The following is a 12,812-nucleotide window of genomic DNA, read 5'->3' on the forward strand; positions in this document are numbered from 1 at the left end:
TGTGTAAAACAAAGGCATTTTCTATGAAAGCTATTAGCACGTTTGATTTGCTGATAGGTAGAATAAATGTGTTCGAATCAGACTGTAGAAGATCCGTAGAAAAACTAAATTAACTATAATTCGCAGTATCGCCAAAATCAAGTGGCTCGGTAGGTACTTACTTAAGTATAAAACTCGTCAAATGGATGCCCAAGTAGCACAAAATGTCTTACAGCGGCCGCTATACGGTTTACCTGGATACTGAAAGCTGTTTAAAGAAGCTAAGCTGTATAATGAAGTTAACAGCGCCTCTTCAGCCCTTGTAACTCCTTAAAGTGCACAATTTATATATACCGCCTTTAGTTCTCACTTTTGTCATTTTAGCGGCATTACATTATTAGCATTGTAATGGAGTTATTAATTTTCACCTAGCTGTTTATCTGCTGTATAATGGGACACGTGTTACTGTTAAGCAGCTTAAGATCGAGAAAACACAACCGTTTGTTGTTTCAGCTTTGAACTACATTAACCGAATACATTTTGACACAATATCAATATTTCCTCAAATACCTGTTAGAAGAAAAAATATGTAATGTAGGTACGAGTAAAGTATGGTTCGATTTCCATAACGAACCCAGTTCGAATCGGATCCTCTTGAATGCGAAAATAAACGTGATTTATTACACTTGAATCATCCTGTATGTAGCCCGGTAGAGTTTAGGGTCCCTTGAATAGGTACAACGTATTTACGAGCCTCACAGTCGGAACTGTCCCGTCGCGAGACACGGGACTACGGATTGCTCCCACCAAAACGTAAGTAAAGCTTCCTTCATTATAAATAACTTTAACTTAAATAAGTAAAAACTTAAATACCTTTTTACCTAGTTCTAGTTTTGAGCTGAAAGTTTACATGCAATTTCATGCAAACTTATGAAATATACTAGCTGTGCCCGCGACTTCGTACGCGTGTTAACCCGTTTTCGCAATATTTTTCATAGTTTATCTGCTCCTATTGATCGTAGCGTGATGTTGTATAACCTATAGCCTTCCTCGATAAATAGACTATCTAACACTGATATAATTTTTCAAATCGGACCAGTAGTTCCGGAGATTAGCGCGTTCAAGTAATCAAACAAAAGTGCTTTTTAAAAGCAAAAATAAATTAGTATTATGAGTTTTTTATCATGCTTGAATTTTCTTTGAAATTGGTACAAACCACTTTCTAACACAGACGATGGACTTCGACGCGATCCTAGAAGACGTGGGGGAGTTCGGCAACTACCAGAAGCTGGTGATCTACTTGGTGCTGTTGCCGGCGGTTCTGCCGTGCGGTTTCCATGCGTACGCACAGCTGTTCATGGCCGCTGACGTTGGCCACTGGTGCCGGGTGCCGGAGCTCGACCATGTAGCTGATATGGAGGTCGTTAAGAACCTCAGGTGAGGGTCTTAACTTTGGAACTTTCCTAGCTTTCTTTCGCGGAGTGTCACTCCACTAGCATGCATCGGAATGCATCGGAGTGGTAGACAGAACCAATTCCTATTTCGACTCTTGGTTGAAACTTAATGAAAGCAAGATAGTGAAGAAAGAAAACAGTGCCCCTAAGTATTACTTATTCTGTGCTCTAAGTGCGCCTAAGTATTTAGGTACGTGCACTATTAAATGAAAAGTCGAGTAACTAGGTAGGTACAACGTACAGAGATATTTTTTTTTATATTCTACTAAAATAAGATAATAAAATATGTAGATCGAAAATAATGTTTTTTATAAAATTGATGTCATGCAAAAAGCATAGTGAAGTTTCTTTTATCTTCAGCAATCAATTTATTTATTTGCAGCATACCATTTGAGCTCAAAAGCGGTATCCTCCAATACTCCCAGTGCACTATGTACAACCACAACTATACCGACATTTTGAAGAACTACCAAAGCCTGGAAGAAGCCATATCTAAGGAGACTCCCGCCGACATCGTGCCTTGCAGGAGCGGATGGACTTACGATCGGAATATTTACAGGAACACAGTAGTTTCTGAGGTAAGATGATTGTGGGAAAAAATATTGTTGATTAAGTATTTTCTCCTTGAGTTGTCTTGAATAGATCGCTTCCTAGCGATCATCATCATTAATTTAGCCATAGGACGTCCACTGCTGAACATAGGCCTCCACCAATGCTTTCCATGTTGATCGATTGGTAGCGGCCTGCGTCCAGCGCTTCCCTGCTACCTTAATGATGTCGTCCTTCCTCGTCGTCGTTCCTAGCGATAAAACCATCCAAAGGCATTATAAAATTTAGTATTATCGGTGTTGCCGATGCATAAAACCTCCTTAGAGGTTTTTCTCTTAGGTTTGATTTTCATATAAAAACTTGGTTTGACGTCTGTGTCAGTTGAAAAGTATTCCGTGCAAAAGCTGGTGGTTTACAATCTTCGAGCCGGATCCAGGCGGATTCAATGTTTTTTACGCCACCCAGAATGGTAAATACACGGAGCGCAACTCGAAGGGAGCAGCAGGAGATTCAGATTCAGCCATCCGACGACTCCGAGGTACAAAATATGGCAAGTCAAAATGACATTTCCGTACAAAATAGTACAGTCGTGCAAGCAAATTCTAAAGCCTCGGAATCATCTATAGCAGCTAGGAAAAAACGGCTAGAATTTGAAACTGCGAAACAAAAGGCCAAAATCGCTATGGATTTACTTGACAAGCAGTTGGAGGTGGATATCGCGGAACTTGAGGATGAATATCCCGCAAATATCCAGCTTCACGAGAATGGCGATAGTGTGACGCAATGGCTTGAGCAGCAAGAAAATGAGCAACTTGTCCACGATAATGGACCCCAACCGGGCAAGTTGTGCTCTTCGGTACCACATCAAGAGTCAGCGTCTATGGAAAATGCTGGCACGGTACACATGTTGGCCGCTGCACTTAGAGACATTGCGGCTACCTCTGCTGCAAACACCAACAATGGTAACCTCTTAAGCCGTATATGCACACCACGAGATCTCCCAGAGTTTTACGGAGACCCGATGGAATGGCTACCATTCAAAGGAGCATATTACGAGTCAACTGAAGTATGTAACTTCACACCCAAAGAGAACTTATGGCGACTTAGAAAATGCCTGCGTGGAGCCGCTAAGGAAGCAGTCTCGGCTCTATTGATCAGCGCATCGTCGCCAGAAACTATTATGTCTACTCTTGAGCTGAGGTTCGGTAATCCAGATCTGATAATCTCAAGGGTACTACTGTTGGACATAAAGAAATTACCACCCTTGCCGAGCGATTACCAGAGAGACATAGTGCCATTTGCTGTGAAGGTACAAAATCTGATAGAGGCCATTCGAGCATTGAAGCGAGAGGAATATCTACAAGGTATGAACATAGTCTCAAACATACTTGCAAAACTACCGACAGTGCTTGTATCAAAATGGTCAGACTTTAGTTTCCCACTGATTACTGAAGGAAAGATGCCTCGCTTGCTTATTCTATCAGATTTTATAAAAGAAGAAGCTATAAAGATATCGACTACGTCCAATACCTACTTTATGGAATCACGCTACGACCAGACCAAGTACAGACCACGTGACATTTATTCAACCAACCATCCGCAAGCAGTATTGTTACAGTCTGAGCAACAAGATGTCAACAAATGTCAGTTTTGTCGTAAAGCGAACCATACGCTGTTGGAATGCAAGCGCTTTAGTAAAGCTCTACGTACGACCAGATGGAATCACGTGAAGCGCAGCGGACTCTGTTTCAAATGTCTGTCATCCCGTCACAGCAGAGAAACTTGCACTGCGCCGGTGTGCGACGTAGACAACTGTGGTTTACCTCATCATAAGTTGCTGCATTATCCAGTTTTCAACCGCCGCGACGACTCTACTGTTCAGCCAAGGCAACAGAACGCTTCTACGGAGACAGTCACGAACATAAACTCGACTGATCGGCGAGTGTTTTTGAAAGTCGTACCTGTACGCATACACGGGCCGAATGGAATCATCAGTACGAGTGCTCTCCTTGACGACGGGTCGACGGTGTCTTTAATAAGCGCTACGTTGGCGGAGCGCGCCGGGCTGTGCGGCCGTCAGGAGAAAATGCGGGTGTGCGGCGCGTGGACCAACAATGAACTAGTTCTGGATGCGACAATAGTGAGCGTGGACATTTCGGGTATGGACGGTAAAATTCATTCTTTTTGTGCGCGAAGTGTACCTCAATTATGCTTACCGGTACAAAAGATGAGTTATGTTAATTTTAATGATTATCCTAATATGTCTGATGTTTTTGATAATATTTGTCAAACGGATGTCAAACCAGAGATTCTGATAGGGCAGGATAATTATAATTTATTTTTCCCCATAGAGGTAAGGGTAGGAAAACGTAATGAACCTTCGGCAACACTCACTCCCTTGGGCTGGTGCGTGCATGGCAGCATTAATGTACCACGTGAGGTCCGCTCCTCTCCCCAGGTTACTCTTTTTATTACAGAGGGCGGAGACTGTCCCACTGAAAATCACCTGTTGCAGGATATTCACGACGAGATCAGGCGTTCATTCACCTTGGACTCATTGGGCGTCTTGGGTAAGCCTCGTCAAAATGCTGATGACGTGCGCGCTGAAGCTATGCTGGAGCAAAGCGCTGAACTTGTCGACGGCCGCTGGAACGTTGGTTTACCATGGCGTGACAGGAACTGTCAGACGCCAGACTCTTACCCTAATGCATTACGACGTCTNATGTCAAACCAGAGATTCTGATAGGGCAGGATAATTATAGTTTATTTTTCCCCATAGAGGTAAGGGTAGGAAAACGTAATGAACCTTCGGCAACACTCACTCCCTTGGGCTGGTGCGTGCATGGCAGCATTAATGTACCAAGTGAGGTCCGCTCCTCTCCTCAGGTTACTCTTTTTATTTCAGAGGGTGGAGACTGTCCCACTGAAAATCACCTGTTGCAGGATATTCACGACGAGATCAGGCGTTCATTCACCTTGGACTCATTGGGCGTCTTGGGTAAGCCTCGTCAAAATGCGGATGACGTGCGCGCTGAAGCAATGCTGGAGCAGAGCGCTGAACTTATCGACGGCCGCTGGAACGTTGGTTTACCATGGCGTGACAGGAACTGTCAAACGCCAGACTCTTACCCTAATGCATTACGACGTCTAAAAGGTATCGAGCGTAAGATGACGAAAGATACAGGGTTTTCATCTAGGTACGCGGAGAGAATTCAGCACTTATTAGAAAACGATTTCGCTGAGGAACTAAAGGATGATGCTGTCACACCTAGGACGTGGGTATTGCCACATTTTGGTGTTGATAACCCAAATAAGAAAAAATTAAGACTAGTTTTTGATGCTGCTGATAAAGTTGAAGGATTTAGTCTTAATGACTTTTTGCTTACAGGGCCAGATTTACTCTTGTCGTTATTTGGTGTCATGCTGCGGTTCCGAGAAAATAAAATTGCAGTGACTGGTGACATCAAGGACATGTTTCTAAGAGTGAAGATCAAGCCTGAGGATCAGCAAGCGTTTCGATTTTTATGGAGAAGTAACCCCAAGGAATCCGTTAAAACGTATGTAATGACATCTTTAATATTTGGCGCTAACTGCTCGCCATTTGTAGCTCAATTTGTTAAGAACAAGAACGCTAAGCGTTTTGAGAGTTCTAAGCCGGCTGCGGTTGATGCAATAATNTATGTAATGACATCTTTAATATTTGGTGCTAACTGCTCGCCATTTGTAGCTCAATTTGTTAAGAACAAGAACGCTAAGCGTTTTGAGAGCTCTAAACCGGCTGCGGTTGATGCAATAATCAATTCGCACTATATGGACGACTATATCGATAGTTTGCCGGACCAAGAAAGTGCCATTAATGTAGTGAGAGATGTGATTGAGATACACAAGGCAGGAGGGTTCGAAATACGTAATTGGACGAGCAACAGCAGCGCCGTGCTAGATAGCATTCCAAAAGAGGCTTTAGGTCCAGTGGCTGTCAAGTTCAAAATAGACGAACAGTTGCAAGGAGAGCGTATTCTTGGCCTAATGTGGTACCCGAAGGAAGACGAACTCGGTTTTGATGTCTCTTTGAAACGGATTCCTGAGAGTGTCATTCATGGTAAAGACAAACCTACAAAACGCTTGATGTTGCGCGTCATAATGTCTGTGTTTGATGTTTTAGGTTTTTTATCGCCCTTCACTATACAAGGAAGAATTATGCTGCAGGATACTTGGAGGGTAAACGTCGGTTGGGATGATTTGATACCCGATGACATTTACACAAGATGGTGCCAATGGATCGACACGCTGAAGGTAATTAATCAGATTCGTATCCCAAGATGCTACGTAAATGTCCACCGAACAACCGACGACAGCATGGAGGAGGGTTCGAAATACGTAATTGGACGAGCAACAGCAGCGCCGTGCTAGACAGCATTCCAAAAGAGGCTTTAGGTCCAGTGGCTGTCAAGTTCAAAATAGACGAACAGTTGCAAGGAGAGCGTATTCTTGGCCTAATGTGGTACCCGAAGGAAGACGAACTCGGTTTTGATGTCTCTTTGAAACGGATTCCTGAGAGTGTCATTCATGGTAAAGACAAACCTACAAAACGTTTGATGTTGCGTGTCATAATGTCTGTGTTTGATGTTTTAGGATTTTTGTCGCCCTTCACTATACAAGGAAGAATTATGCTGCAGGATACTTGGAGGATAAACGTCNTTTTGATTTTATTGAAAACTTGGTTTGACGTCTGTGTCAGTTGAAAAGTATTCCGTGCAAAAGCTGGTGGTTTACACCGAGTTTGAAGCGTTCATGAGCAGTCATTGCAGTTGAATATTCAAGTTCTGAATTTGATTATTGATGAATAATAAAATAAATTCTACTAGCTCGATTGATGGTTTCATTTAATTTATTTAAATCAGGTTACCTATAAAAACATTTTTTCGTTAATTTATGAAAATATCAAATTAGCCCGTAATCCTGAATCCTGATACATAAAGTTAGCCTATTAATTTAACACAGGTACGACTGTACTCAGTGTTGCACTATCAAATGCAATTGACGCGCCTCTATGCCAGGGTTTTTATGTTCCTGGTCAGGCTATAAGATTCTTATTATTACATAAAATACTTTATTAATTTCAGAATCGTATCCATGGGTTACTGGTCGCTGACGTTGACGATAATAATGTACTTCAGCGAAGCTTTCTACTACCACTCCACGGATCTGAACTTTTACATTGTATTCCCGTGTATACTAAACAGTAAGTACCTATATCTACACTAATAATAAGAGGTTTTGTAAGTTTGTTTAATAAGAAGTAGTAGTAGCTTACAGATTTAGAAAATTCTTTCAACTGTAGAAAGCCACATTATTTCTGAGTGTCTAATGCCCGTTTTCACCATCAATCCCTAATTTTTAATTGACTCCTATGAAAACAAAATTCCTGTTATGTGTTACCATAGGGGTCGCTTAAAAATTAGGGATTGATGGTGAAAACGGGCACTAAACTATATTTTTCTGGGACAGAACAGACTGAAGTTCATATGGGAAAAGCAGAAAGCTTTAAAATATCTGGTTTTACTTTATTAATAATGTTTAAAATATTTAATCTACTTGTATCCTATTAAGTCTCACTTATTAATATTAACTTTTATCTCTATTTTGAATGTTGCTATTATTTACATTTAAATGTAAAGAAGACTAAACAATCCCTTATTTGTGAGTTTCCTTTCTGATTGTTTTTAACTTTTTTTTAAAAGGCAGAGGGAATATAGTTCCCATCATATTTATTGAACCTTTTTTTTTTTTTTTTAAAAAAGATTATTAGTAATTTGTTATTACACAAATTACTAATACTCCCGTTAGCCCCTCGTACTAAGCTAAATATGCTTGTGTCACGAGTGAGCTCACCACAATAGTCGAGCGGCGGCGGGGACCGAACCCGCGTTCCCCGGATCACGACAATCACGAGTCGGCCAGTCCGACCCCTTCACCGTACGGCTATCGTGGCTTCAAATTAAAAAAATTTATAGTCAATAAAAGGATGATGGGCACTTTTCTATGGAATCTGGGCGTAAAACCAACAGAAATGTAACTACTATTATTTGTTAGGACTTAATATCAGAAATATATTTTCATATAAATAACTACCAAAAACTCTCGGGTTTGCTTGGAAATTGACATAATGTGTAATAGTAATAGGTGCTTTATTACGCAAACAAAAAATATTATTAATTAATATACTTATCTACTTACATTTTAAATACATTATGTTATTTATCCATTATTATGTCCAACAGTTCAGGAGTGGGGCCAACAAATGGTTTATTTAAACCATGTTCTACATTATAAGCGTAGGACCATATCTAGGTACCATTTAGAGAAATGACATCAACACAGTCATGTTTCAATGGGATTTCTACCAGTTAAGTTGTTGTGTTGTCGCATAATCGATCACTGATCGATTATTAATCGAATTGCCAAAAAAACGATTTATCGATTAACAATTCGATTAATCGATTTTATTGATTACCATCATTACTATCATTTGATTGTTAATTCAATTCCTTATTTTCAGCAATATAATCGATTATTGCAATCGAATAATCGATTATGATTTATTCGGTATACATACTTACTAAATCGATAGAATCGATAGTAAGATATGATAAAATACTCTCAATATGATTGATAAAAGCAAAATAATTGACCTAATACTATTTTTATTACCCTAATGTGATGTGAAATACTATGGAAACTTTGCATATTCAACGACCTCTATCTCCGTATCCCCGCGTATTTCAGGGTTGTTGTTATACTATGAAATGAAGTACTAGTATTAACCTTTAATTTAGTATACTTTTTGTTTCTGTTGGTTTAACGCCCAATATGCCCATCATCCTTTGCTTGTATTAAAGTCCAAAAACAATTAAAAGTTTGACTATACTAATATTTTTTGGTTCAAAATCAAAAACAAGCGTATGTACACTCATATCTGTATTGCTGATGCTTTTGGGCTAAATAAACAATTTTTCTTTCTTCTTTTCCCTTTCAGTTATAACCTTACTCGGATTGATATACCTACCAAGTAAACTGAAGCTCTTCGGCCAAATACCAGGCACCTCTGGCATGGACAGAGAAGTGGACGATGAAAACACACAAATCCTCCGACAAATGGGCAACTTCCGAAGAAGAAAACCTGGCAACACCGTCAAAAACAAGCACGTCTGATTGTGGTGTTGCCATAGTAGAGAAATATTGACTGTGAGTAACTAATTTGGTAGAATAGGTATTTATGACAAGTTTTGGCAGTAAAAAATGATTCTGTGCCACAAACACTGGTTAGTATTGTGACACACTTAGTTTTACACACGATTTTAATGTACAGTCACTATCAAATAGTTCGTGACACCCAAAGTGGGCAAAAACTTGACAACAACCTTATTCCAATTGGAATAAAGACGTTTTTAGCCACTTTGGGTACCACGAACCATTTGACGATGCCTGTAGTAACGAAACAAGCACTTGTATTTAATTAGTTTGCTGTCAAATAATCCAGCATGGCAACACTATCTAACTCTGTTTCTGTATTCTCTATCTGTCCCTGTCAGTCGTACCAGGATCTCCCTATGTGTGAGTGGGATGGGTAGATAATTAAGAAACTTTGTTGGAGCAGTTTCGCAGTTGTCCTTTATTTGTAACTTTGACAGTACTTTCACTTTTAGGTTTGTGGCATTGTACAATTTGGAACTTAAACCAAAGATGATAAAAGTCAAAACCCATTGGGGCATGTTAATGTGCTATCGAGCGTATAGTCAGCGTCAAATAGTTAATGACACCCAAAGCAGCCAATAAGTTCGCAACACGTCTTTGTTTCAATTGGAATAAGGTTGTGTTTTCAATTTTTTGGCCACTTTCGGTGTCACGAATTATTTGACCCTGACTGTACTATTATTGCGATCTCATTTCAGACGCTCAAGACAATTTATTGTGTTAATTTTAAGCAAAAGTGATCTGAGACTTAAATTTTAGGTAAAGTACTTAAAAAAGTAATTGCTTAAGTAGGTTTTTCTTACTAACTCCCTGAAGGTCTCCAATTTAATCTATAGGTCTAATGAGCTACCGTATTTACGATAGCTAGGTGGCACCACTGGTGAGAGGCAGGAACTAACTCAACAGTGGCGCCAATTGGTGAATTAGATTTTTCTACTATTCTACCATTTTCATTGAAGTTAAAAACAATATGGCAAGATGCATTTGAAGATGCCGAAAATGTTCGGTTTTTTATTCAACAAAATTTCAAATTCTGATTTTGTGGTGTACTTACTTCGTCATACGCGTATGGCAACACTTTAGTTCTTCTTTATCACATAAAGCGCCATCTAGTACTGAGTAAAGGTACTAATTTTGAGACCTGTAGGCCGCTTGTAAACATCCGTTTTTTGACCGGACAACGGCCCGATTTTTTCACCGGATTTAGCAGTGGCGTATGGTTTATAATGAACGTGTGCACATGCATCGGACATGGGTCCGGCGAGAAAATTGACAGCAAACAAAGGATATCCGTTTTTTGACGGTCCGTCGTCCGGTGAAAAAACAGATGTCTACAAACGGCCGTACAAGTTTTTGGTAGACTTTATTCCAAACTCAATTTTTAAATTAAATTGTTGAATAAAATAACTGAGCGTTTATCGTCATAGAATAAAATATTTCATAGCTTTAAAAACCGCTTTTCAACCAATAGTGCCTATATAGCAAAATGTGCTGCACATCTGTTTCATTTAGATTACATTTAAATTAAATGTAAATAAATGAAGTTTCATTATACATAAATTCTTCCCGTAGATGTCGTAAAATAAAAGGGACAAATATGCGAACATCAGGCCTCCCCAACCCGTCTGGCCAGCGTGGGGAGTGTAGGACAAATCCTCCATTTGCCTCTGGTAAATTAGAGAGGGTCTTGCTCCTGCAGTGGAGATTAAAAGTCATAGCACACTTATCTACCCAGAAAGGAATCGTAGCCGTATCAACTCGAGGTGGTCAGTATTCTTTGTATGAAACTCCATACTGCAACGCACATTTATCCGCACCGTAATATAAACGCCTCGCGGTTGACAGCGCGCGAAAGGCGATACGGTGTTGATCCCTTTCCGAGTTGATAAGCCTACTATGATGATGGTTTCCGCAATTTATTACACCGATCTTTTCGCGACAAAGATAAATTTCCGTGCTAAAAGCGATTTTGTGAAAAATTTTATTGGCAGGTAGTTGCTAATTGCTCATAAGATAGGCCCACTTAATTTAATTTATTGTCCGTGGTGCATAATCTTTTCTTAAAGGTTTTTAAACCTTTGTTTGTCACCTGTCATCCGCTTTGCAATGGAGGGAAGTCGAACCTTAATTTCGAACTCCTCCTATGTTCTTCTGATTAATTTCGTTGCGGGTCCAATGACAGTTTAACTTTCCCCCGGGACAAACTTGACCTTCATTGGTTGGGTTTTTGTGGCGGTCAAGCTGTAGATCCTGGCTACACAGGAGTTGCAGTGGTGGGAACGAGAGGTGGGAATAGTCCCTTCTACTATGATGATGGTTTAAATAGTTTATAACATTGAAATAAATATAATCCTGGTCTATTATATTAATATGTATTCGTATGTTATTTATTTTATCTAATGCTATGTAAGTAGGTATATTAATTAAACGTCATATTTATTACACCGCCTTAATCTCTCTACTCGACCTGTGGTTGACTGGCAGATAATGCCACCTGGCATTAAGTCCGCCACTGTACATATGTATGTGCAAAAGTGTAAATAAATAAATAAAAATAAATAATCTAAATGAAACAATGACAGCTATAGCCATATTAGTTAATGCTTCCATAACGTGTGATTCCATAGGAAGATATAGATTTTAAAACTGTTATAATATTGTTATAACGTTTTTACATAATATTCTTTACACATAATACACTGGGGCACGGTTTTACGAAGTTATAGAACAAAGTAGAAGGCGTTTTTTTTATGTGACAGGAGGCAAACGAGCAGACGGATCACCTGATGGTAAGTGATTACCGTCGCCCATAGACACCCACAGACCCACGGTTGCTGTAGCTAACCAAGCGTCGATGTGACGTCACGGTTGCTGTAGCTAACCGAGCGTCGATGTGACGTCACGGCTGCTAGGTGAGCAGTGCTCGACCGGGTTGTATTAGTGTTTCTCCGCGACTTCGCGTGAATTTTAGACTAAAACCGAAAGATTTTAACGCACCTTTCTAAAACTGAAAAATATATATTTTACTAGCTGACCCGGCGAACTTTGTTCCGCCTTAATGGCAATAAATAAGCAGACTTTTTTTTAATTTCGAACGGGATAAAAAGTATCCTATGTCCTTCTCCTGGCTCTAAACTATCTCCCTGACAATTTTCAGCTAAATCGGTTCAGCCGTTCTTGAGTTATAAGCGAAGTAACTAACACGACTTTCTTTTATATATATATAGATGTTTTGCCCTGTAACCCTGGGTTTCAAACTATAACTAAAATTGGTTGGTATGTCTGTGTCTGTGTGTGTTAGTGTCCGACAGCGCCCTCTATTGCGTCACATGTATACCTCTATTTTGCAACAACATATTATAATGCAATAAACGTTTTGAATTTGAATTTGAATAACTATCTAATCTACGTACTCTTTTAAAGCCGTGCCCCGTATCAACACCGGTTCACTCACAATTTTGAATGTATTTATTTAAATACCTTATTTATTACATTTTAGGTAGGTATTGCATAGGAGGATCCTATTTATAAGTCTTCAAATTTAAAATACAATATACAGCCATTTAGTTGTAATAT

The 12,812-nt window shown here is 39.6% G+C and overlaps 1 protein-coding gene across 1 annotated transcript; it reads left to right on the forward strand.

Moving 5' to 3' along the window:
* Window positions 1–747: 747 nt before the first annotated feature.
* On the forward strand, window positions 748–10,490 carry LOC114359302 (uncharacterized). Its single transcript, XM_028313628.1, has 11 exons — window positions 748–792; window positions 1,211–1,416; window positions 1,816–2,011; window positions 2,448–2,520; window positions 2,609–3,346; window positions 3,833–4,150; window positions 4,460–4,651; window positions 4,762–5,539; window positions 6,615–6,702; window positions 7,098–7,224; window positions 9,019–10,490. The coding sequence occupies exons 2-11, from the start codon at window positions 1,214–1,216 to the stop codon at window positions 9,192–9,194; spliced, it is 2,889 nt and encodes a 962-aa protein (XP_028169429.1). The 5' UTR covers window positions 748–792; window positions 1,211–1,213; the 3' UTR covers window positions 9,195–10,490.
* The last annotated feature ends 2,322 nt before the right edge of the window (window positions 10,491–12,812 follow it).

The sequence above is a fragment of the Ostrinia furnacalis genome, unplaced genomic scaffold (assembly GCF_004193835.3).
Source record: "Ostrinia furnacalis isolate ACB-3 unplaced genomic scaffold, ASM419383v2 OfSCF4295, whole genome shotgun sequence".
Taxonomy (NCBI): domain Eukaryota; kingdom Metazoa; phylum Arthropoda; class Insecta; order Lepidoptera; family Crambidae; genus Ostrinia; species Ostrinia furnacalis.